Below are 25,138 nucleotides of genomic sequence, written 5' to 3' on the forward strand. Positions count from 1 at the left end.
TTGTAAATAAAGTAACTCCACTTCCTTAAGGTGTGGTGGTGATTTTCCACCTCAACAAGTCAAGCAGGAAGAAAGAAAGACTTTTTAGTGATAAATAGACAGAAGAGAATGACATATACAGTGTACTTGTATCACCCTGCGCACATCTGCTTATCTTTTGTTGTTCCATATCTGTCATCTAGTAAATTATAGCCTCCTACAAAATATTCTCAAGAAGGATCTGAGTGGGGAAGGGGAAGAGGGACATAAATTACTGTCAGAAGACTCTACTGGTTAAGTCACTTACATCAGGATCCAATGTTCTCTGTTTTTCTCTTTAGTACGTACTTTACTGAAGAAATAAAAAGCATCATTTGTTGGATATAAAGAATTTAAGAATAAGATAAAGAATTCAGAATACAGTAATACAAAAACAAAGTCAGGCAGGAAAGGCATTGTATGATAAGAAACATTATAAATAGAAACTCAGTTACTCAACAACTGATAGGCCTTAGACAATAGAATCTAGATGGAAGAAGTCAGAAAGCTGGATAAGTAAAAATAAGGATTTGGTAAGTATTATCCTGACCTGTAACCTGTATCCTGACCTGTATCCTGACCTGATAAATGTGGCATATCTTGGGTTGTCCATAAGATAAAAATTGAAATGTATGCCAGCTAAATAATCCTGTCAGACCAACGAGGACCCCCATCAGTCTACAGTATGCCATGTATGAATATTAGCAAGGAGCTAGGACTTTTCTTGTCATTTGCACTGTAATCTATTTTTTTGTTTTTTTTTGTTGAATCTTCCCAAATCTATGAATTTTAAAATATACAGACTCTTAAAGTTTTACCATACAGGTGTGTCCTTACTCACCTTCCCGCTTCACATATTAAATGAGTCACAAGATGACTAGTTCTTAAAAAAAACAAACAAACGCATGATTTTGCCATACTCTATCTGAAGATATATATGGTACATGTACCTATTTCTGACAACTTTTGGACCATGATATGCATTGCAGCTAGATGGGGGTTTTGCTGATTTATTGAATTTTTCTTGTGAACAATTGGTCTACCGTAGTGAAATCTGAACACCATTAGGGTCCATTCACACGGAGGAAGTTGGCGCTGATTCTGGCATAGAATCTGCATCAGCATCAGCGCTGTAAAAAAAAGCCTCCTATTGACTTCAAAGGGTTTCGTTTTACGCGCGGAAAACGGAACCCATTGAAGTCAATGGGAGGCTTTTTTTCAGCGCTGATTCTGACACGGATTCCGCGCCAGAATCAGCGCCAACTTCCTCCGTGTGAATGGACCTGTACAGGTTAATTCATCTGTATTAAGTGGTTTAAATGAACAGTCAAGGGCCTATAGAGAAGACACCTTTATTTTACTTCTCATTTACATTGGCAAACCCACAATAGAAGAGAGGTCATTCAACAAAATAATATTTTACTAGGCAATGGGCATACAAGGCTCATCCCACAACCACTATTATTTGGCTTTTTACAGACAATGTTCATTTTACTATTGTACAAAATAAATATATTCTTTATGCTTTATAGATAAATAAATACAAAGCTGCTGAAATACACAAATTGACAATGTACAATGAGTAATACACACTGACCATCTTAGGACATGTTCACACGGCAGAAAACGAAGAGTAATTTCTCATCATTTTCGTCACGGTCTAGTGCATTGGCATTCCGTTGCGAGATCCCGCTACTGATCAGGCCCGGATGAATGAGCTTAATCAGTAGGGAGTCTCGAGCCGCGGACGCTGTGGCTGAATCAGCCGCGGAATCTGCTGCAAGATCGAGCAGGACACTTTTTTTCCCCATATCCTGCTGCGATCTCTGCGTCCCATTGAAAACAATGGGAGGAGGATTCCGAGAGGAATCTGCTCCGGATTCAGGGGCGAAACCCGCCCCCAAATCTGCGGGAAATTCCTCTGTGTGAATGTAACCTAAGGATGTTCTTCCAATCTCAGAATACGCAGGTGAAGAGAACAATGGTGTTTGTCATGGAATTAATACTAACAACATTCTAGCGACAGCACAATACAGTACAATGCTCAGTAGTAAATTCCAGAGAACAGAAACAACACAGTAAATGTATATAAATAGATAAACTTCTCAGGGTGCATCATTTCAAAGCTCCTTTATCTTTTCATTATATAAATTACATTTTATGCTTTATACAAAAATAAAACCATTCTAATAAGATTATTAACAATAAATACTTTCTCATTAAATATTTCTTTTTATAACTCGTCCTTGGGATTAATACTCATTTCTTCCCTTCTTCCTTGACTGTCTTGGTCTAGTGATCGTATGACCTCATCTGCCTGTAGTCGCTCCTGGAATGGGAAAGGTTTAGGCAATTAAAGCGATGATGCAGATTCCAACACTGTTAGCATTGCCATGTTTAGTGGGTGCAGGGTAACTCACCAGTTCTCTGTACATTGGGTCTAGAGTGAACCAGAGAGCCACAGCACATCTCTGCCCCTGGGTTACAGCTTTAACCCCATGAGGATTCTCTCCTCCAGATGAAAATCCAACCAGACGACCACATTTAGGCTTTATGGAAGCCTGCAAGGAGACAAGTTCAAAGGTTATTCCCACAGTTTACTATTCAGTCACCATCAACAGGGCAGAGAAAAAAACAACATCTAGCCAATAAGATATCCAGGACCAAAGCTCAATCATCATTATAGTCATCGTGACCCCCTGAGGTTGCAGTAATTTTTTGTTTTCAGGTTTTCATTTTTGATGCCCTGCCTTTTAAAAGCCATGTCTTTCACAGAATTGTATGACAGCCTGTTATTTGCAGGACAAATTGTACTTCATAATGGCACCATAAAGTATTCAGTACCATGTAAAGGGAAGCTGGAAAAAAAAAATCAGAATGGGTAGAGTGTAGAGATGAGCAAGTAGCATTCTATCGAGTAGGTATTGCATCGAATACTATGGTATTCAAAATACTCGTACTCAATCGAATACCACTCGCTATTTGCAGTAAAAATTCGATTCAGAACCAGCGTTGATTGGCCGAATGCTATACAGTGTATTTGGCCAATCAACGCTGGTTCTGCCGGACGAGTAAAAGCAAAGTGGAAGGAGTCCGGGCCCACATTCAGAGAAAGAACCGCACAGAGCAGGACACGGTGCGGGGAGAATGATAGACCCACAGGATACTATTTTACCTTTGAGTAGCAATCCCCAGCATCCCTCCTGCAGTACCAGTGTTGATTGGCTGAATGCTATAGAGTGTATAGCATTCGGCCAATCAACGCTGGTTCTGCAGGAGGCTTGTCTTTGACGAGGCGGAGTCTAGGATCAGACCACAATGAAGACTGCTCTAATGTTAAATATGCAGTCTTCATTGTGGTCCGATCTTAGACTCCGCCTCGTCAAAGACAAGCCTCCTGCAGAACCAGCGTTCTATAGCATTCAGCCAATCAACGCTGGTTCTGCAGGAGGGATGCTGGGGATTGCTACTCAAAGGTAAAATACTATCCTGTGGGTCTATCATTCTCCCCGCGCTGTGTCCTGCTCTGTACGGTTCTTTCTCTGTATGTGGGCCCGGACTCCTTCCGCTTTGCTCTTACGCATCCAGCGCTCGGGTACTAGGCTAGTTTTAACAGTCAATAATTGCGCGTCTTCTGTGCTTTCCTGGTAATATACCGAAACTGCATCCGGCCCTAGATAGTTCCCGATGCTGACTGCCCAAGTACCACACTCTCCTCCTGCTACTCGTGGACTTAGTGACTCCCATTTTTCAAATTGTGGTTTCCCCTGAAATGAGCATTTAATTCCCATAGATTATAATGGGATTCAATTATCGAATCTCGAATATTTCACTACTCGCTCATCTCTAGTAGAGTGTGTAAGAGAAAAATGAATGAAGCAAAGTTGAGTGTGTGGAGGGAAATGTTTAGGTAAATGTGGATGTAACATAGCTGAGTGTTTAGGGGAACTGTTGACTAAGTAGAGCGGAGTGTATAAAGGGAAATGTGGAGGAAACAGCTGAGTGTGTGGGGGCTAGATAAAGGCAGCAGAGAGGAGACTTGAAAGTAGAAGATTTGTGGGCTTTGGATGAACCACTGACGAAGGAAAACATGAGGGCAGGAGTATTGTGTTTGTGGAAGGGAAAAATGGAGGTAGCAGAACTGTGGGTTTGGATAAAAAATGCATGTGCTATGTATGCATTCATTCTCTGCCTGGATTTGGTGGATAGCAGGTCTCCATTTTTGGTGGAACAGGACCAAGAAGTGGATATATCCTAAATACCTGTGATTCTTTTTACCCTATTATCATGATATCCTTCTAAAAGTCACTGTTCTACATTGTTTCATTTATTTTCTTCGATCCACAAACCACTAGATGTCTATAACATTAATATGTTATTTTCTGGCTGCTGACTATCCTTTCCCTATGGCAAAAACACCATTTAGCACTGCAAACAGGAGAAAGGAGCTAAGACCTTTAATAATATTATTAAAAATTCTACAATCTTCTCTTCTGCCATATATTATAAGAACTATTTCCCATGTGTTGCTGCTGGCTATATCAGTAACGCCAGCCTCATTAATTTGCTAGGGCCAGATGTCACACAATTTTTGTGACACCTACTGTACCCTCAGGCAAGCCACATTTTTCTAAGGAGGATGTAGAGGTGGAATGAAATGAGAAACCACTTCACATAAAAGTCTAATCCCAGCACTGGATACTATATGATAAACGTCTTACTAATTCTCGCATGGTTAACTATCTTTTCTGAACTGATCATAAAAATCCAGCCTGGTCACTTCATATTATGGTGACGCTTTTCTCTGGGAAGCAGCTAAAATATAACAAGTTTATCCAATCACTATATGGCCGGATACTGCCATGCAGTCTGTGATGCAGCATGAGTTGCAAATTTGATGCAGTTTTTAGAACCCACTGAGTCCACTGCTAGTGTCCATTACCAGATTTTAACAACAGACGCTAGCAGAACCATCATAAATACGTTAAAAATCCCATTGATTTCAATGGGATTTTATATGTTGCCGTTTGTGACTGTTGGGGGAATTCACACGAAGTAAAGTGGAGCGCAATCAATGGGATCTTTTTGAGCATGCAAACTGCTGACACACGTATACGTGCCAGATTGCGCTCCACTTTACTACGTGTGAGCGTTCATTTACACCAAATCCATTACATGTCCGTTATTTTTCTTGGACGCAAAAATCCAAGGTGAAGGACTTTTGTTTCCATGGGATCTTTTTGAGCGTGCAAACTGCTGACACACGTATACGTGCCAGATTGCGCTCCACTTTACTACGTGTGAGTGTTCATTTACACCAAATCCATTACATGTCCATTATTTTTCTTGGACATAAAAATCCAAGGTGAAAGACTTTTGTTTCCATGAAAAATAATTTTTTATGACGGACGTCAAGCGTCGATTATTTTTTTAACATTACTATCTGTGGGTATCGGACAGTAATGGAAAGGCGTCTGTTTATTGTCCGTTATTACTGTCCATTTTTGTTTCTGCACGTGCTGACACTAATATGTCCTGTTTTTAGTAGAATTAAAATCAGTTAATGTTAATGTTATTGTACTGATTTTGCTAGCTTGTGATAAAGCAGCTCCTATAGCGGTCAGGCCTTTGTTTGAGACCTTGTTCCTCCCATTTAATGCCAGGGTCCCACATGGTGTAAATACAGTGGTGTTTTACAGTCCCTGCATAGTGAATGGGATTCTAGTATGTCAATTAGACCTACAGAAAACCCTATAGGCATAATGGACGCAGAAAATCTGCAGAGGAAACGCGTTGTCGCTGCGGTCTTTCTCAAGCACTTTTTTGCTACAACATACTATATGGACCCTTAGCCTATTACTGGTGTCCTAGCTGTTACATGTGCATTTTCACACCTATCCTGACTCTGGTCAATGAGATTTGACGTTCCACTGCAGTCTATACAACTTTTTGGCCCATACAGACATTACAATGTGATCACATCAATATTATCTATGAGTAGATTTCTATGGATCTGGCTTCTGAAGCTTAAAACATAAAATATGAGGACAGGTTATGAGACTTTGAAATTTATTGGCTTTCTAATTATAGTGGAAGTACAGATGCAGCCAACATAAATGGGTACTGAGTACTACTATAAGATTCCTGCATTATGACACATAGCCATAGTGGCACAACATATGTACTAAGTATGGAGTCTGTGAATGCTCTGCTTCATAGCAAACAATTATCTTGGTGAAAATAGAAAATGTATTAGATAGCTTAGATTTCTTTTTCCCATTTATAAACAGATTGAGATTTAGATTTTAAACAAGAAACCCCATACTATAAATGTCCATGGTAAGGCTGCAGTACCGGCTGTCAGCACTAGGGGGCTGAAGTAGATGTGTATGTTGGTACGGAAGAACATTATATTAGCAGATCATCAACTCTTTATAACTATGTTAAAGAGAACTTGTCAGGAGCATTTAGGACATTAAATCACCATCATATCCTGGTATTTATGTCTAGTAGTTTAGTGCCCGAAATATGTCTATACTAAGTCTGTCCAAGAAAACACTTTAATACTACCCATAGATGTGCTCCCAGCATATGCACATTTCTCCAATGAAGACAATGCAGTACATTTCTACTTCACCCTGTATGTGCCTGATGTTGAGCACATGCGCAGTATACTACTCCAGCTTCAAGGAAGAAATTCCCCCGACAGGATCCCTTTAAATACAACAGAGGCAGAAAACACCCAAAAGACTTACTGTGACAGTTTTGGCATCCATTTCAGTGAACACAAATTCACCACCATCAAAATCCCCATTAAGATACAGAAGAGCACTGAGAGGAAACAAAAAGCACCATAAATATGACATGCATTCACTAGTGAGCCTTCACTATTAGTGATTTCCAATAACTTATAGTGTATTGCAGACATCAGCCATAGTAAATTTTGACATTTCTAGACGTAGGGTTAATGAAAAAGTCCACATTAACCTGTTAACATTTTCTATCTATCTTACTATGGTGATCTACAAGAGTGACATATATACTGTATGCTGTGTTATAGTTCTGCTAAATACGTTTGAGTTTCAATACTTAAAGAGGTTTTCTGGGCAAAACTATTATTTTTAAAATAAAAAATCATACTCTTCTGTCCCAAATGCTCCAGAGTTCTCCCAGTCCTGCTCATCCTTGGTATCTATTGTACTAATGAGCTTGTGGCCAAAGATTACCGACTTAGTATTATGCCAAATCCTTCAGCACAGTAATACAGTATTCACACGTCTTCATTTTATGGATTTGTGATGTCGTCTGCGATGTTCACCAACAGCATCTCATCCTGCTTATTTGTAGGTGTTGCGCTGCCAATAGTTGATCTGTATTCTCATTGGACTCATAGACGGACATTGATGTAACAGTGAAAAAATACCCTAATATTCTACAGTTTTTTGTGTTTTTTTTGTGGACCCACGGTCCATGGAAAAAAAGAAAACGTACATCTGAATGAAGAAATTGAATATGTGTACAATCCACAAAAAGATATAGGCAGCATATGTAACTGAATTGCACAGATGTGAGTAAGGCCTTACCTGTAATCTCTGTAAGTGTACGCTGGAGACTCCTTCCAACATTCATTGGCTTCAGGGTCTAGCAAACAGTTGTCGGCATGAATTGGGTGGCTCAGGTCATTCCTATTTTCCTGCTGGCCTGCAGATGTGGAATAGCACACACCAGTTTGTAACATGTACATCTTGTATTAATGTATAAATATTAAGGAATAAAAGATTATTTGAAGCAAAGTTTCATTCCTCTTCAATGTGTAACACAACAGGAAGTGAATTTCATACAGTACATACATCTCAGGTATGATAAAGGTCTACAGTTTAATCAAAGTTTACATTCAGACAAAGGGATTTCTATGACTATATAAAACATTTGTAATCTTATATAGTAGTGGTACATTATTTTTAATATATACACACCTCAGCTGCTGCAGAACTTCAATTTTAATGCAAGAGGGTGTACTACATGCTAGTGGTTGCCACAGGAGACAGAACTGATATGTAGCAGACCATTTTGCGGTTCCTATGTAGTATCACTTAGAATGATGCAAAATGGGTTTTCAAGACTACAATATTGATTAGTCATGAGGGAGGAACACTCCAGAGGAGACACAAGTGTAACCACGGTAGGGGATGATAGGGATAGTAGTCGTAGCAGAGACTTAGGTAGTTAGGGAGGTGAAGTAGTAGAGATGGTGCTGGCTGCATGGCCTGGAATTTCAGAAAGTCAGGCTGGTGGAGGTGAGCCTTCATGGAGACAAGGGTTAAATATACAGCAGGATGATGGGAAAAATAGGCGAGAAGTGAAATAGGGAACAATGGGTAGGGACAGAAGAAGCTTAGGTGTAGGAAGCCAGTATTTACCTGCGATGAGCTAAAGACCTATCCCACCCGCCCCTTGTCATTCTGGTAGATAATGGTAATAATCTGTTTCCCAAGCCTCACAGCAGGTCACATGTAGAGGAAACCTGGATGTTACAAGGTGGTCAGCTAAGAGCATGCAGGTCTCAGTTATGCTGTGCTTGGGTCAAGATCCTCTTGTGCTCTAAGACCTATTCTAACACACATCCTAAACAGGATTTATAGGATTGGTGCATTATTATGGGCAAGGATTCTAGCCCACAAGACCTAGAGCTACTGAAATATCCCACACTATTAATGCTCCTCCACACTATGGTAGTGTGCATCATATTAGTTCACACGGAGTTAACACGCACGCATTCTGGAATGTGAGAGCTCAAAACAGATCACATTCATTTCAATTTGTCGTTACGGGCGTATAACGCGCGTAATTTTGCGTGCGTAATTTTGTGGCAGCAAAATTACGCGCGTTATACGCCCGTAAGGACACATTGAAATGAATGTGATCTGTTTTGAGCACTCACATTCTGACACGTGTATACGTGCCAGAATGCGCACGCGTTAACTCCGTGCGAACTAAGGGCTAGTTCACACGTAAATTACGTGTGGCTTATTTTGGTCCTGAAAAAAAACGCTTCCTAATTAGGAAGCGTTTTTTGGAGCGTTTTTTTTGTAAAAACCGCTTCAAAAAATGCCAGGTGGTTTTCCCCTCCCGTAAAGTGAATGGGCCACTAAAAACGCGTCACATTTTTTTCCGTGCGGGTTTTTTGCAAAAAACCGTGACGCTTCTTTTGCAAAAAAAAGCATGGAAAAAAACGCGCATTTTTCGCCTTCCATTCACTTCTATTGCTTTCTTCAGGTGGAAAATGCCTGAAGAAAGGTCATGTCGCTTCTTTTTTCTGCTAGTGGCGAAAAACTGCTAGCAGAAAAAAAAAAAGCTAGCGGTCTACATAGACCACTATTGTAATGAGGCGGATTTTGAGGCGAAATCCGCCGTCAAAATCCGCCTCTTTGCCCCATGTGAACTAGCCCTAAGAGGTCAGAGACAAAGCACCCTGTAGTTGTGACCTTTCCACATGCGAGTGTTAGCTATATGGAGCCATAGTCATAAAGAGGTCATTCAAGTACTAATATAATGTATTATAAAGCTCAGCTTGTTTAGGAAATGAGATTAGAATATGTGAGATGAACTATAGGGGAAAAAAGGTGCTACTTACCCTGTAGAGCGGTCCGGCACACCAGGTGTGTATAGGAGAAATACAGTGTACTATTCAGCATAAAGTAAGACTGCACAATCTGTCGAGCCTTTTCACTCACTTCATAAAACAAGCGGGCACTTTTCATTTGTACTCGACCTTCATAAGCAAACTTTGAAAAGATGAAAAGAAATCTTAGGTAATGTGTAAATTATTAGAAAATATTAATAATTTATGGAAAAAATGCAATATTGTAGCTTTATTTAGTAAAGTCCTGAGTAGTTCTCCGCTATTTATTACGCCAGAGTCATTGTCTATGAACTAGATCTGAATCAGATTCCTAGCTGCCAAGTAGCAAACAGAAATCACATTTCCATGAATACAGAACTACAGCGCCATCTGCTGTTCAACAAATCAGCTTTGTGAGCAAAACAAATTAAAGGTTTTTTTTTGTGTTACAGAAATGTTACATATTCACTGTATAAATAAAACATTCAGCAGCTTTCAAATATACAAATATGGTAACAAAGTAATAAAGTTTATCTAAGGTCAGGTTGTTAAAAACATATGTCTATCTAGATATGAATTCCTCTCTCTTTTTTCAAGGTAGTTTGCTAGCAATGAGAACATTCTTGTTTTTTTCAGAGCATATAAGAATGTCTTTGCACATTTCCTACAATGTGCCAACCTGGAGTCCAGGCAATGTTTTAGTGCAGCCAATTGTACCCACATGGCACAGTTTGCATCTGTCAGTAGCACAACCTCCTTGTAGCTTATAAACATTTTATGCTGGCATAAGCAATGTCATTACCTGACAAATGAGCATTTACCAGGTGAACATGGGCATACTTAAGTCAATGACAGGGTATAAAACTGCCCATACAACCCCTTAAAAAGTGGGTAGGGAAGCAACAAGTTATCATCATTTATGGTAATGGGAAATATGCAAATCTGTTTTCCAGGATGTAAATAGGAAAACAGTGCCTCTGCTTGCTGCCCTCTAGGGGCAGCCCCCTTAAACATCATGCATGACTTTTTCAACAAGCCTATTGCTATGATGCAAGGTTTAGCCAAACAAGTAATTCTATTCCAAAAGGAACAGAATCCCTGCTGTGGACAGCGCTGTTTCATCTGTTGGATCTCATCAGCACAGTGTAGGGAAAACTGGTTTAGCAGAGATACATGACTTCTAGACCAGGTTCTGGGAATAATATCACTCCTTAAGGAGAGAGCACATTTGCAAGCATATGGAGACTTACAAAGCCATTTTCACTCCACTGGGGGATTATGGGAAATATGCAAATCTGTTTTCCAGGATGTAAATAGGAAAACAATGCCTTTGTTTGCTGTGCTGATGTGAACCAACAGATCGAAACAGCGCTTTCCACAGCTGGGATTCTGTTCATTTTGGAATAGAACTACTGGTTTAGCTAAACCTCACATCATAGCAATAGGCTTGTTGAAAAAGTCATGTATGATGTTTAAGGGGGCTGTCCCTAGAGGGCAGCAAGCAGAAGCGTCGTTTTCCTATTTACATCCTGGAAAATAGATGTGCATATTTCCCATAATCCCCCAGATGACAAGGTAAGTGAAGGTATGTTCTTATGAAGCACAATGGTGAGGATTGTGGCACATTTTCTGCTGTGAAATACTTGTTGAGAAATGGCCAATAAAATCTCATTGAATGCCAAAAACCGCTGTGAGTGTACACACACGGATTAGCCCAAAGTCATAACGCATGAGGCCTGGGTCCTAGAACAATCTTTTGCCTAGATCTGCCCCGCTACTCCCCTTTCCCTAGCAGCACTACCCACTTCCCATGACAGCCAACTTTATACAATTCTTAAAGGGGTTTTGCAGGACTGATGGTCTATCCAATACTTGGGGGTCAAGTACTTAGGATACGCATGGGTCATCTATTTACAGTGGCGGTGATGCTTCCATGTCATATCACGTTCATCAGTCACATGGCCTGATCACATCTCAGTCCCATTCAAGTGATTTGGCAGAACTACTATACCATACACAGCCACTCTACAATATACAGTGCTGTGCTTGGTAAGTATATTGGTAGGAGGCTGCACCTGAACACTGCAGCCTTGTCAAATGGCGGATCATCTGGGGCCTTGTTGTTGGGCTCCTGCCTATCTTTAAATAATGACCTATCCTAAGGACTTCCAGCAATCACAAGAGCAGGGGCCTGGGAAATTCGGGCAGGAAGGGGGCGCCTTCATACTGCAGTTGTGCAGCAGCAGAACGTCACTACTAGTGGACAGGGAAATGGCAGTAAATGAGTGATGCCAGGGACCGAAGACATGTAATTGCACAGGCCCATTGTCCAAGTAATTCTGGATTAGTCCCCCTGAATGTGGGCTAACCAAAGTGTTGATCCATGGCAGTTCATACCAACCTGTGTTTATTCCCATGTGAACGAACCCTTATGGTACCAGACAATTTGAAGAATTGCTTACCTTTAATGCCTTTAACACGGTAGCTCCTTCAAACTTTTCATTTGGTGTATGAGGTGATGTTTTCCCTCTGTATCCATCGCCAGCCAGAGTTATTGTCTAAAAAAGTCAAATCAGCTTTATCAGTTATTCTAATACAGAATAAACGGTGTACCTGCCAAAAAGAGCAACTCAGCAACCATAAAATGCTCATAATTTTACAGTACGGACAGGAGTAGACATTCCAAATTTCCCATTTTGGATGAGATTTTATAATCACGGCCCTGAGATCGATGGGCACTGCCTGTTTCTTTTTACTAGACATTAAAGTATCATAAACAGCAAGATACAGAAAAGCAGGAGGAAGAATGTTAAAGTAGTATATCATATCAGAAATGAAAAATCAAGCAACTCAAGCTGTCTTCTTTAAAAAATATTGTTGTGTACAGACCTATGTGTCTCTATGGTAACAGACTACAATCAAACTCATTGTAGTCTGGACAGTCAGTCATATTTTATATAAGACTATATATCTGTCTGTAGTCTGTTGCTATGGAGACATATGGGTGATGACATAATTAATATTGTAGACAACAAAAAGATTGCTGTAATGTTGTTACCGTTAGTAAATTTACTTAAAGGGCGTCTACTGCCCAGGGGAAGCATATTAAACCAGCAACACAGTTAGATGGGTCAGGCTCACCTGACCGATCGCTGAGTGACAGGACCAGGGAGCTATGCTGAAATGTTGCCTTGTCGTGTGTTATTGTGTTTACACAGGCATATTAGACCAGTGTGTGGCATAGCAGATTGGAGCTACGGAGCAATCCTCGGTGCTCCAGACCAGGGCCGCCGATAGGCCAGTACTACTGGTACTGGCGTCAGGGGCCCGGCCAAATTGAAAAATGGGGGGGCCCGGTTTTGGCCCGCCACCGTGTGCCGGCCCCCTGGCGCCCGTAGCAGTCATTGTGTATGTCCTATTTCAACTCAGATCTGCATCCAGAGGACGCAGATCTGAGTTGAAGACATACGCGGCTGAAGCAAGGAGCTGACACAGGTCAGCTTCTCGCTTCGCCGCTGCGCGCCTCTCTCCCTGACACATATGCAGCTGAAGCGAGGAGCTGACATGTGTCAGCTCCTCGCTTCGCCGCCGCCGCTGCTACTGGCTTGTAGACGCGATGTGATCACATCGCGTCTAAAAGCCAGTAGCCGGTGGCAGCAGCGAAGCGAGGAGCTGACACAGGTCAGCTCCTCGCTTCAGCCATCGCGTCTACAAGCCAGTAGCCGGCGGCGAAGCGAGGAGCTGACACAGGTCAGCTCCTTGCTTCGCCGCTGCGCGCCTCTTTCGCTGGCACATATGCGGCTGAAGCGAGGAGCTGACCTGCTTCTCCGCCTCCGCTACTGGCTTGTAGACGCGATGTGATGACGTCACATCGCGTCTATAACTGTGCGCCAGTGAGAGAGAGGCGCGCAGAGAGCTGCGAGGGAACGAAGGAGAAGGTAAGTCAGTCAGTGTAATGTGGAACGTGAAACTGGGGGCAGAGAGAGGACGGCATGACACTGGGGGCAGAGATGGAGGGGACATGAATATGGGGGCAGAGATGGAGAGGACGACATGACAATGGGGGCAGAGATGGAGGGACATGAATATGGGGCAGAGATGGAGGGGACATGAATATGGGGGCAGAGATGGAGAGGACGGCATGACAATGGGGGCAGAGATGGAGGGACATGAATATGGGGGCAGAGATGGAGGGGACATGAATATGGGGGCAGAGATGGAGAGGACGGCATGACAATGGGGGCAGAGATGGAGGGACATGAATTTGGGGGCAGAGATGGAGGGGACATGAAACTGGGGGCAGAGATGGAGGGGACATGAATCTGGGGGTAGAGATGGAGGGGACATGAAACTGGGGGCAGAGATGGAGGGGCGGAACATGAAACTGGGGGCAGAAATGGATGGGCGGACATGAATCTGGGGGCAGAGATTGGGTGGGAGACATGAAACTGGGTGCAGATGAAGGGTGTATATGAAGCTGGGGGAGAGATAGAGGGGGGACATATAATGTACGGGTGACTGTAGGAGGATTATACTGTGTGTGGGCACATGAAAAATTAGTGAGAATGGGTGGAGTCAACATAATGGTGGGTGGGGCTAAATTTGCCGCAGCGCGCAAAGCATTTTGTCCCTCTTTTGGTTCTTCAAAAGTTGGGAGGTATGGGTACAGGGGGCAGTGGAAAGATGTTAGAAGGTGGACGGGGGGGGGGAGGGGGATTGTTGGGGCATCTGGTGTGCGGCACTGCGGAGAGGGAACTGGGGCCTGATTAAGCCTTGTAAAGCTGCTAAATAAAGGTAAATGTAATACAGAATTGGTATGTCGCAAAATAAAGTAGTTTTAAAATGGCGGCAGCGGGGGGGGGGGGGGGGGGGCAGACACTTAGGCTGTATGGGGCCCCAAAATTCCTGATGGCGGCCCTGCTCCAGACTGATCATTTGGATACTGGGAATATCTTGCAATTGGTGCACTAATTTTCATAGGGGAAAAGGAATTGCATTCGGGTGAGCCTGATGTATCTGTATTGCTGGCTTAGAATGCTTCATCCTGGTGACAAACTACTTTTAGGCTGAGGCCCCATGTTGTGGAAACACCTTTTTTTGTTGCAGATTTTGCTGCGGTTTTCTGTGGCAAAGCCAGAAATGGATTGAGCAGAGCATAGAACTACATGTACTTCCCATATATTTCCCATTCATTTTGTAGACACTTTTGGCTTTGGCTCATAAAAATGCAACAAAATCTGCAACAGAAAAATCTGTATTCCCACAACGTGGGGGCCTCAGCTTTAAGATTTGAGTTCACAAGCTGCAAAAAAACAGTTTGTTGTGTTCCAAATATCAGTGTAAATATAGCACTTATACTTCTCACTTGTTCTAAACTGACTTTAAGAATAAATAAATAGCAAAATCTGCAACAACAAATGGATGGACTCAAATTATATCCACAGTTTGTAGACGTGTATAGTTCATGTTAATCACATACTGTATGCGCACATATGGATGTTAAAGGGATTGTCCCATCTCAAGGATCCTATCTATACTGGTAACTTATGTAAGTTGAAGACTTTTCCTAAATATATTGCTTTAGAAATGCTGCTTTGTTTTCCTATTATGTGAACTTATTCCTCCCACTGTTTACACAGTATTTCCATAACGCTGCATCTGTGCGATAGGACAAGTGATGTCACTTACTGCTCTTACTGTTAGCTACAGCTCTGTAGGACAATCAGTTCAGTCTGTTATCTCTCTATGTCAACACACATATAACTGATATGATTATGATACTTCATAATGTCCCATTCAGCAAGTTGGGGGGGGGGATACAGGAAGAGAGAAGAGACAGCAGGTAAACTGCTGAAACAGTGAGATGGGAAAACCCCTTTAATGAGCACATGCAGATGTTCTTTCATTCATTATAAACCAGTGGTCTGCGAAAAAATAAGAGACATGCTATATTTTGAGGACCGTGGCACTTCATGAAAGGGGTTGTCTATGAATTGGACAAGGAGGATCACAAAAGGATAGTGAGGGTGAAACATAAAAAAATAAAAATCATACTCAAATGTCCATGGTGCTTTAGTGTCCATTGCTGCTGTGCATTTGGGAGCACACTGTGCCTTTCCCATCAGAAGTCCTGTGCTCTATGTGACTGGCTTTATCAGTGGCTATAAAGGACCCGGTGACGTCACTCACATAAGCAACTGGTCCTTTCCTGTGGCTGCTGAGCCCACAGATTGGCCTCAATGGTCAAGTACAATGCAGAACATTTGGTGGCAATGGAAATGAGAGTGAACAAATGGACAACAGTGGCAGACACCGGAGTACCAGGCACAGGTGAATATGTTTTGGTTTTTTGTTGTTTTTTCACCTTCCTCAACCTCCTCAGTGAATTGTCAAATTCATGGCCAACTCCTTAAAGATCTGTGAAAATAATGAACAGCACATGGAAGTCATGAGTGCTGTCCATTTTTCACACACCCACAGACATAGAAAGATATAGGTTGAAATGAAAAAAAAAAACAAAAAAAAAACCAGATGACACATTTTTCACAAAATGTGGTTCATCATACGTCTGTCAAATGCAACCTACAGTATATCCAATATGCGCACATTGTACAGTCTGTAACAGTAGCAGGTTCTGTGAAACCATTGAAAACGGTTTTTTTTTTTTTTTTATAAATTCTTTATTTATAAATAAACACCAAAACAATACAAAACAAGAGTGGAACTGGGCCAGGGGACCTGGGTCGGAACGCCTAAAACAGAAAAAAGTAAATGTCCGCAAGGACGGAAGAAACGCAATGAACAAAACTATGGAAAACTTTTAAAAAATGCCAGATCATGCAAACACTACTAGGAAAATTACATTTCTGTTTGCTGACTATAGAATTACCCATGAGGAAAAACCTCCAGTGCGACAGTATTACTAGCTAAGTGTTTGATGGAGTTCTGTGGTGGATGATGTACTGTAGCTAGGAGTTTAAGTCGATACACAAAAAAATCTAAGTATCGCCAAGTCTATTTGTCAATGATTAAAATCTGTGGAAACAGGAAAATAGTCTCATCTGGATCGCGTCAGTCGGGAGCTAGCTCCGGCGTTAAGTTTAATGAGTAGTCCTAGTACTGTTTTACAGACAAACTGACTCGATTTTCCAGGAATCCTGGAAGTAAATATTTCAAGGTTTCTCAGAATTATACATATAGCCCGTCCAGAAGTCTGCATATTTCCATAACTTCAGAAAACAGTCTGAGGTACATCCTCCTGTGGTATGTCATAAAGAGATCTGAGCGTAACATGTTTTATACATGTAAAAGTAAAGTACCGTAAGAAGGCAAACAGTATTGTGAACTTACATTGGCAACATTGCGAAGCTCTTCACATTCCTCCACTGTTATAACATCGTCCAGCTGGACTCTTTGCGTGCCATTCAAGTAGTCAGAAGTGTGCACAAGTTTTACTCCATCGTAAAGCAGAGGTCCTCCTGAAATTATATTACCCATTTATCCAACACAATCTGTCAGAAAAAGCTGTGCCCTGTTGACTATTGAAGTATCTGAACATATCACATAAAAATAATATGGAATATAAGAATCTAGACGGTGACAATCATTCATTAGCAGTTAGTAGTGTCTTAATAAATGTAACTTCTAGATATGAACACCAGAGGGCGGCCAATGACTAGGATTGCACCATACTACACCTGTTATATACTGGAATCCATCCTCACACACATATAACACGGGGGCTGGAAAAGATGGACTCCATAATTCCAATTAATAGACACTGTCAACTCCTTTAATGTACATTATTAGTATCTGCTTCTTCAAGACCATTGCAGATCATTACTTGATATTCACTAATCCATTGTCTCATGAGTTAATAAGCAGGGATCAGGACATTATTAAAGTGAATTTCCTATTTTAATCACAGAAATCTGTCGGCATGAAATATGTAACCTTTTAACACAACTGTTTACCGATATATTGCTCATTGTTCTCCATCTCCTGACGCTCTTTGTTAGGCAATGGCAGATGATGATGTATGTTATAGCATTGTTTATATAGAGGAGTGAGACAACTTGGACACTTTAATTGGGTGAATGTATCGAAAAGTTTATTTTTTTAATATTGTGTTTTCATAGAAAGTGTATGTTTTGTTTAAGTTTTTATGTAGTTTTTGAAGACCCACATTTTATTTTGGTTTAAAATGCTGAACAAAACCTGTACATGTCAAAGCTCCAATATTAGAACTATGTACAGCAGCTTGCTGACAGTTTCCAGGTAATCTGTATTAAGGTATATCAAAGTTTCTAGACTTACTTTTACCTTGACATAGACACTGTAGTATTACCCAAGACTCAGCAGGAGATAGGATAACACAGTCACTACTTATATAAATAAGGAAACCACAAGTTTCTGCTCTTCCAAGAGGTATAACATACCCTCTCTCAGCTCCCTGTCAATCTTCTGGATAGCCTTTTTTCCTGAGAGGAGCCCAGTGACATCCATTAGTTCAGATCCAGATGGGACTCTGTAACTGTGTGGACAGAAAAAAAAAAAAAAAAAAAAAAAAAAGAGAAGTTGAAGTCATGTCTAGCATTTAGTGAATCTATATCTCCATCTGTTTGGTTACTAGAAAGAAAGCAATGGCGCTATAGAGAAATGTAATGGTTATTTGATGCCAGTTCATATATCAAACATAGCAGAAAGTGAAATGTAGCAGTCTGCTCTTGAAGGAGCTTCATTTTCATAGCCAATGAGACTAAGTTAGCTGCCACCATGCAATACATACTGTAGATACTACACAGAAGGCCAAGGTGATATATATTACACTGTATATAATCTGAATGACTACTTTATTAGAAACATCTGCCCTTTCTCCATTGGAGCTTCCCTGTATGAAGATTAGATAAGTGACTCTGACTGAATTAGATAAGTAACCCTGGAGTGCGGCATACAAGTATGTAAGCAAGTTTTCTGTGGGTCTGTTTCAGTGTCAATCCATATTAAAATGGTGTGACCTGAGAAACTTCCAATGACTTCTTGTGCAATGGTGTTAAGAATATACAAGTAATGGTAGGATCGAGGAAGAATAAACAATGAATCCGTGGAGTTCTGAGAACATAACCTATTGACGAAATGGGTCATTGGAGGATGTCAAGCAGATGGTGAACAGTGAAGCTGAATATAACACTGGTGTTCCAAATAATTCAGTCCCATTCAGACTATTAAGGATGAACACAACAGAGGCAAATATAAATGCATATGTGTAGGAAATTAGTATCAAACTCAAAAAGAGAAACCAACCACACATTGAGAATAATAAAACATAATAAATCTTTATTGATATCCACTAAAAAAGTATAAGTCCCCTGACGAAGCCCACCGGAGTGTGGGTGAAACGTGCGTCGGCGTTCCGAACAGTGTAGGTATGTGTGAAGGATATTGATGGATGATTATTTCCTGATGGCGGTGATGTTCCTTGCTTGGTTATGTATGTGGGATTACTATCATGGTAGTGTGCTTTGCCAGGATTGACCTTTAAATTATTTTGCATAGGAGCTTTACCCCTAGTATATTGTTTGGAATTATTTGCTATTAGTGCTCCACCTTCCTATGTACTGTACTGGTACTCTGGTACATTGAGTTTCACTTACTCCCATTGTAAATGTTGTTATATCATTATTTAAGTCTATGTCTTATACTTTTTTAGTGGATATCAATAAAGATTTATTATGTTTTATTATTCTCAATGTGTGGTTGGTTTCTCTTTTTGGGTATGAGACTATTAAGGATGCAGACAAGCAGCCTGTGTATCTGCTGTCTGAAGGAATTACCAGTGGGCAGAGTACAACTGGTCCACTAGGAAATGCATTGAGTGATCAGATAAATCCAGCCTTCTGTTGCATCATGCTGATGGGAGGGTCAGAATTTGTCACAAGCAGCATGGATCGATTAACCCTTCCTGTCTGGTGTCAACAATTGGGGCTGGTGGAAGTGGCGAAATAGTGTTTCCTAGAATATTTTCATGGCACATCCTGGGTCCTTTAGATGATACCTGTGTATGCCATGATGAATTGCTGCAGTTTAAGAAGCTCATTTTCACATGACGTATCCCACATTGTGACTGTGAGGTATAAAACTACCCATATTAAATATTAGTGAAGCTCATTTTAATAATGTTCATAACCTTGTACATACATTGTATAGGACACACTTTTTAAAAATTCTGTCATTGGAAAAAATGTTTTTGTTGTTTCTGAGGATTAGGATAAGAATTCTTTGTTCATTCTACTACAACTTAGTGAAGCTGAGCTAAAGTAAAGTGTCCATACAGATATAGTACACAATATTGTGGCAGTCACAGCTCAGGTACACAAGTTTCAAAGTTTTCTAGAATACTATTAAAGGGGTATTGGCATTTCTTAATGTGATTGCACCAATCCTGAGAAAGATTTAGCTCTGCAGACCATTCATTGCCTTTTCTTGCAGAGCACTGTACTGCCACTTGCTGTGCAGGGGAATTGCAGCATAGCACCATTCAAATACATAGGCGGTGACTGCACTTCCCTACATAAGTGAGTGGCTGGGTCGCCACTTGTTTATAGGGGTTGGCCACTTTCAGACCATTATTGAGAGAGAAATGTTATGGTTTGTATAATAAAAAGTTGTAAAATTTTCCAATATACTTTCTGTATCAATTCCTCACCGTCCATGGTAATGTGATGTGCACACAGGGGTGTCTCGTTACAGTCACAGCACAATAATCAGAGATCTGCCTGGTAATCATCTGTTTGCCTGTGTGCTCATCACATGACCATGGACCGTAAATCACATGACCATGGTCAGACTTTTATCTACTAGAAGTAACAGAATGAATGACAGCAAGCAGAGATCTAGAAAACCGTGAGGAATTGATACAGAAAGTATATTGGAAAATTGTATATGTTTTTATTGTACAAACAATAACATTTGTTTCTCAATATTGTTCTGAAGATGGACAACCCCTTTTAAGGAAAAGCAGTGAAGGGACTCCAGTATATGAAATAACATCTCTGGACATACACTGATGGCATATGTGAGAGATATGCCACCACTTTAGGAGATGGGAATAACTCTTTAATAAAGCTTAATTTGATCATAATGGAAAAGAACCCTACTCTAAATTCACTTTTGTCTTTCTATTCCTCATCATTTTCAAGCTCTCTACTTTTTTTCAATAAACTGAAGAAGAGTTCAGGGAATAAGGCAAAGCTTTACACTTAATATGTAACCATATGGTACCTCCGGGAGCCAATGTATTCTTACCTAAAAGCAATGTTCCTTTAGAAGAATACCTGTGTATTGCAGCATAAACAAGACATGCTATGTTTATCTCATTGGTTGTGCATAGATGAGACTGTACTATGCACTAGGAGCCCATAGCAGCTATGGATGGCATATTACTGATCCATAATTTGCAACATGCATGACGCATGAGTCTTAAAAAAATATTTTTTTGTGTTATGAAAAGTTATACAATTTCTCAATATATTTTCTGGATTGATTCTTCACAGTTTTCTAGATCTCTGCTGAGGTCATTCATTGTTTCCTACCAGGGTATAAAAATCAGTCCATGGTCATGTGCTGGACAGTCAATGGTCATGTGATTGTGTTCGTTACAGTCACAGCACAGTAATTAGAGCGCTGTTTTGTAACGAGCTGTGCACCTGTGTCCATCACATGACCATGGACTGAATTTTTTTATCCCCTGGAATTAAACAATGAATGACAGCAACCAGATATCTAGAAAACCATATATCTAGGAATTGATACAGAATACCCTTTTAATGCTTCTTCTAGCAAGACATTTGCACTTGTTTGCTACAATGCATCAGTATAGAAATGTATCAGCCTGGAGTCTAGGAAGTGAACTCTCTAAAATGGTGAGGAATGAAAAGTCATTACAACATTCATTAACCCTTTTCAGTGAACATGTAGCTTTCTAAATTTAACATACCGGTTTTCATCTTGCCGATCGCCTCCTGTAACCCAGAATTCCTGTATGAAGATATAACACGTTAATATTACATAGTTTACTTTTTTTTTTTTATAAAATATACGAAACTGTATTATACAAAACCATGTTCAATGCATCTATACAATACAATGTAACAGCATATTTACAATTCTTTAATGGTCACTAACGCTTCAGACAACTTAGTCTCATCTAACAGAGCATATGATTATTGACTAAAATGTAATGCTCTTTAAAGGGGTTATCTGGGCTTATTTTTCTGACCTATCCTCAGTGGCTGTCTGTTCTGTCTTCACAAGGTGAATATAGATGGGAGGGACTGATTCTCCTCAGAGCTATGTGAAAGTAACAGATGGCACTGCTAGTCCTTCTAAAAGTGAATACCTTGGGAAACAGTTATGTTCCTTTTATGTTCCTTTTATTTATTGAGAAAAAAACTGAACCGATGGAACTAGTGGATGTCTTTTAACATTAAAGGTGGTGCTCAACATCCCCATAGAGTTATGAAAATCTTCAATTTACAAAAAAAGTGAAAAAGGAGGGCACTCACCACTTGATGTATCTGTTTCTTAAAACAACGTCCTTTATTGAGGTAACTCCATTAAAAACATTTTTCAGGAAGAGAGAATAAGCACATATAGGCGTGAGGCAACAGCCGTTTCGCGCTAACAAAAGCGCTTTCTCAAGCCTTAAATGCAACCTGCCTGCATTTAAGGCTTGAGAAAGCGCTTTTGTTAGAGCGAAACAGCTGTTGCCTCACGTCTATATGTGCTTATTCTCTCTTCCTGAAAAATGTTTTTAATGGAGTTACCTCAATAAAGGACGTTGTTTTAAGAAACAGATACATCAAGTGGTGAGTGCCCTCCTTTTTCACTTTTTTGTAAATTGATGATTCTCCTCAGAGCCTGCACACATGTTTGCAAACTGCTTTCTTTTGACCTGGATTCAACATTCTGCACATTTCACAGATTACATTGCAAGAAAAGTCTTCTATGTACTTGTATCTAATTCTGACAGTTTGTGTAATTACAGATGGAATATCATTCACAGACAGAAAGCAGCTTTCCTGGTTGTGCTCACAGATTACTCTTTTCCTGTGTCAGAGATCTCTTTAGCTGCTTTTATTTATTTTTCTATATTTGCAGTTCAGTGTTCCTGGCTGTCTTATAATATGTTGGCTTTCCTCAGCTATTTGTTTGCTGTTGTACAGTTACTGCTGGCACAACTACATGTAAAAAAAAACAACCCAACTAATGGATAGGAGAGGGGGACAGACCGCTCCTTAATATACACAACCCCTGCTTCAGAGACAAATGTGCTGTAGTCATAATATGATAATTAGCAGCAGAAAACCTCATGTATGAGGGCTTATACAGTCATAGGATAGACTGCCCTACAGATATTTCAACTTTTCATGAATACTCAAGTATCCTTTAAATGTAATATTACAGCTAAATAATGTAATTTCTCTCATAGTTTGCAAAATAATAACTCAATCTTATTTTTTCCGCAGATGGTCTTCAAAGCATGGGGACAACATTTTCTAGCTATAAATGTTGCCTTCTGCTCTAGTTTGAAGACAAGTTAACATGCTACTAGTAAACTAGAAATCCTAATAGCATGAGCCTATAAAACGCTTGATTAGATTTTACCTCCAATTTCTAAGTGAATTTTAAAAGAAATATTATTTAATTATCAGCAATTCATTATCATCATTTCATTTGGCTTTAATTTTCTACCGTAATATAAAGGATTGCAGCTGCAAGTACTGGAGCAAATCCAAACACCATCGGTCCTGGTTGCCAAGGAGAGGAAAATGCCAACCAAGATCCTGTTATGGATTTATGATTTCTCTGTATTTTTATTATTTTCCTTTCAAATTTTTGCTTGATGGATCTATACATGCAAATCTATAGGCTGCTAGCCAAGTCACCTTCATGAAAAGTGATGCCTTTTTCAGCAATCAAATTACTGAAATTTATATCATGGTTTTACCCTTACACTCACATACTTTTCTGGATTTTAGTAGTCTTTACTGTAGCTTCACATAAATGAAGAGTTATGCCAAGAGAAAATGCGCAATAAGAAGTTATTGGACTACCATATGTACTACCTGCAAAGAAGATTTTTGGCATACTCCATATTGTATCTAAGGAGATGTTTTCATTAACATCACTGAACTCTCTCTCCTAAATATATATATATATATATATATATATATATATATATATAGTGAAAAAGTAACAGGCAGAGTGTTGGATGTTGGAGTCCCGATATATCAGCCCCAGGTTTCTAACATATGTGTGGTCCAGGGTAGGACTTGAGTAGGCCTCATCCCAGGAGAGGGTCCTGGACTTGTTCCTGGGCCATAAAAGGCTGAAGAGCCTGCACTTCAGGATGCGAGAGGAAGTGCCTGGATCTGTCCTGACACACTGAAAGTCTGGTGAGACTGTAATGCATTGTTGATGTTTACTCGTGTGGTTGGTAGTAAGCCACATGTACAATCAGTACCTTATTGTTCAGTTAGTTCTCAGACGAGCAGGGTTTTAGTTTTGTTTTTTCCTGAAGTTAAGGATGTATTTTATTTTGCTTATTTTGTGCCTGAAGTAAACATTTATTTATTTTGCTGGTTTTTTTTCTAAATAAACCTGTTTGCTACTGATTTTGTGTCTCTGTCTCTGACTGGCTGGGTCTGCACCATTGCTGTTACCAAACTATCTTCCCTACAATATATATCAACACACATGAATAAAGGCCATAAGATAATATCACTAGTTGTAGTGTAAATACCTGGGCATTGAGAGTCCTCCATAATCCATTGTTACATGGGCGCACAGAGTTTCTATAAGTCCATAATATAGGCCTATAGCATTCTGGGCCCCGGTGGGTGTTCCTGCTAACAAACTGTGTTAAGGTGCCCATACACCAACAAAAGCTGACCATTTTTTTGTCATACCCCCATATACATGCACTCTTGGCTTGCATTGTCAAACTGCAGTGTCTTATCTCCCCTATTCAAAATTCAACATGCTGAAAACTTGCTCAATGCTTCTTTTTCCCCCAAATCATGTGGGAGGCACCTATACATATAAGGGCTTATTCACATCTGCGTCCTGGCCTCCGTTCTGCAGGTTTCCGTTTCCTGCTCGAAACTGGGCAGGAGACAGAAACCTGCAGGCATTTTTCAAACCCATTCATTGGGTTTGAAAAATGGGTTTGAAAAGTGTCCAGCCGTGAGCAGCGGTGAACGTTTTATGCTCTCCACGGCGAAACTGTTTTTTTTTTTAACCGGACATAGAGTCGGACATGCACTTTGTGTCTGGTTTAAAAAAAAAACAGTTTCACCGTGGAGAGCATAAAACGCTCACGGCGCTCAGAACGGAGAACGATCGGTGGTGTGAACCTAGTGTTAGGTGGTTGATCAATCCCATTGAAATCGTTTTGTTCAGCCAAGTTTACTCTGAGGCAGGGCTCACATCTGCACC

General features: G+C 40.3%; 1 protein-coding gene across 1 annotated transcript in view; it reads right to left on the bottom strand.

Annotated features, from left to right (window-relative positions):
* Window positions 1-1,371: 1,371 nt before the first annotated feature.
* P3H2 (prolyl 3-hydroxylase 2) overlaps window positions 1,372-25,138 on the bottom strand; it is a 139,679-nt gene continuing 115,912 nt past the window's right edge. The window contains exons 7-15 of the mRNA XM_075268539.1: window positions 21,636-21,676; window positions 18,079-18,173; window positions 16,991-17,118; window positions 12,103-12,198; window positions 9,653-9,803; window positions 7,602-7,719; window positions 6,774-6,849; window positions 2,439-2,579; window positions 1,372-2,347 (exon numbers count right to left, since the gene is read on the bottom strand). Of these exons, the coding sequence (XP_075124640.1) occupies window positions 2,252-2,347; window positions 2,439-2,579; window positions 6,774-6,849; window positions 7,602-7,719; window positions 9,653-9,803; window positions 12,103-12,198; window positions 16,991-17,118; window positions 18,079-18,173; window positions 21,636-21,676 (942 nt within the window). The 3' untranslated portion in view covers window positions 1,372-2,251. The remainder of the gene's footprint in view (window positions 2,348-2,438; window positions 2,580-6,773; window positions 6,850-7,601; window positions 7,720-9,652; window positions 9,804-12,102; window positions 12,199-16,990; window positions 17,119-18,078; window positions 18,174-21,635; window positions 21,677-25,138) is intronic.

The sequence above is a fragment of the Leptodactylus fuscus genome, chromosome 3 (assembly GCF_031893055.1).
Source record: "Leptodactylus fuscus isolate aLepFus1 chromosome 3, aLepFus1.hap2, whole genome shotgun sequence".
In the NCBI taxonomy this organism is placed as follows: domain Eukaryota; kingdom Metazoa; phylum Chordata; class Amphibia; order Anura; family Leptodactylidae; genus Leptodactylus; species Leptodactylus fuscus.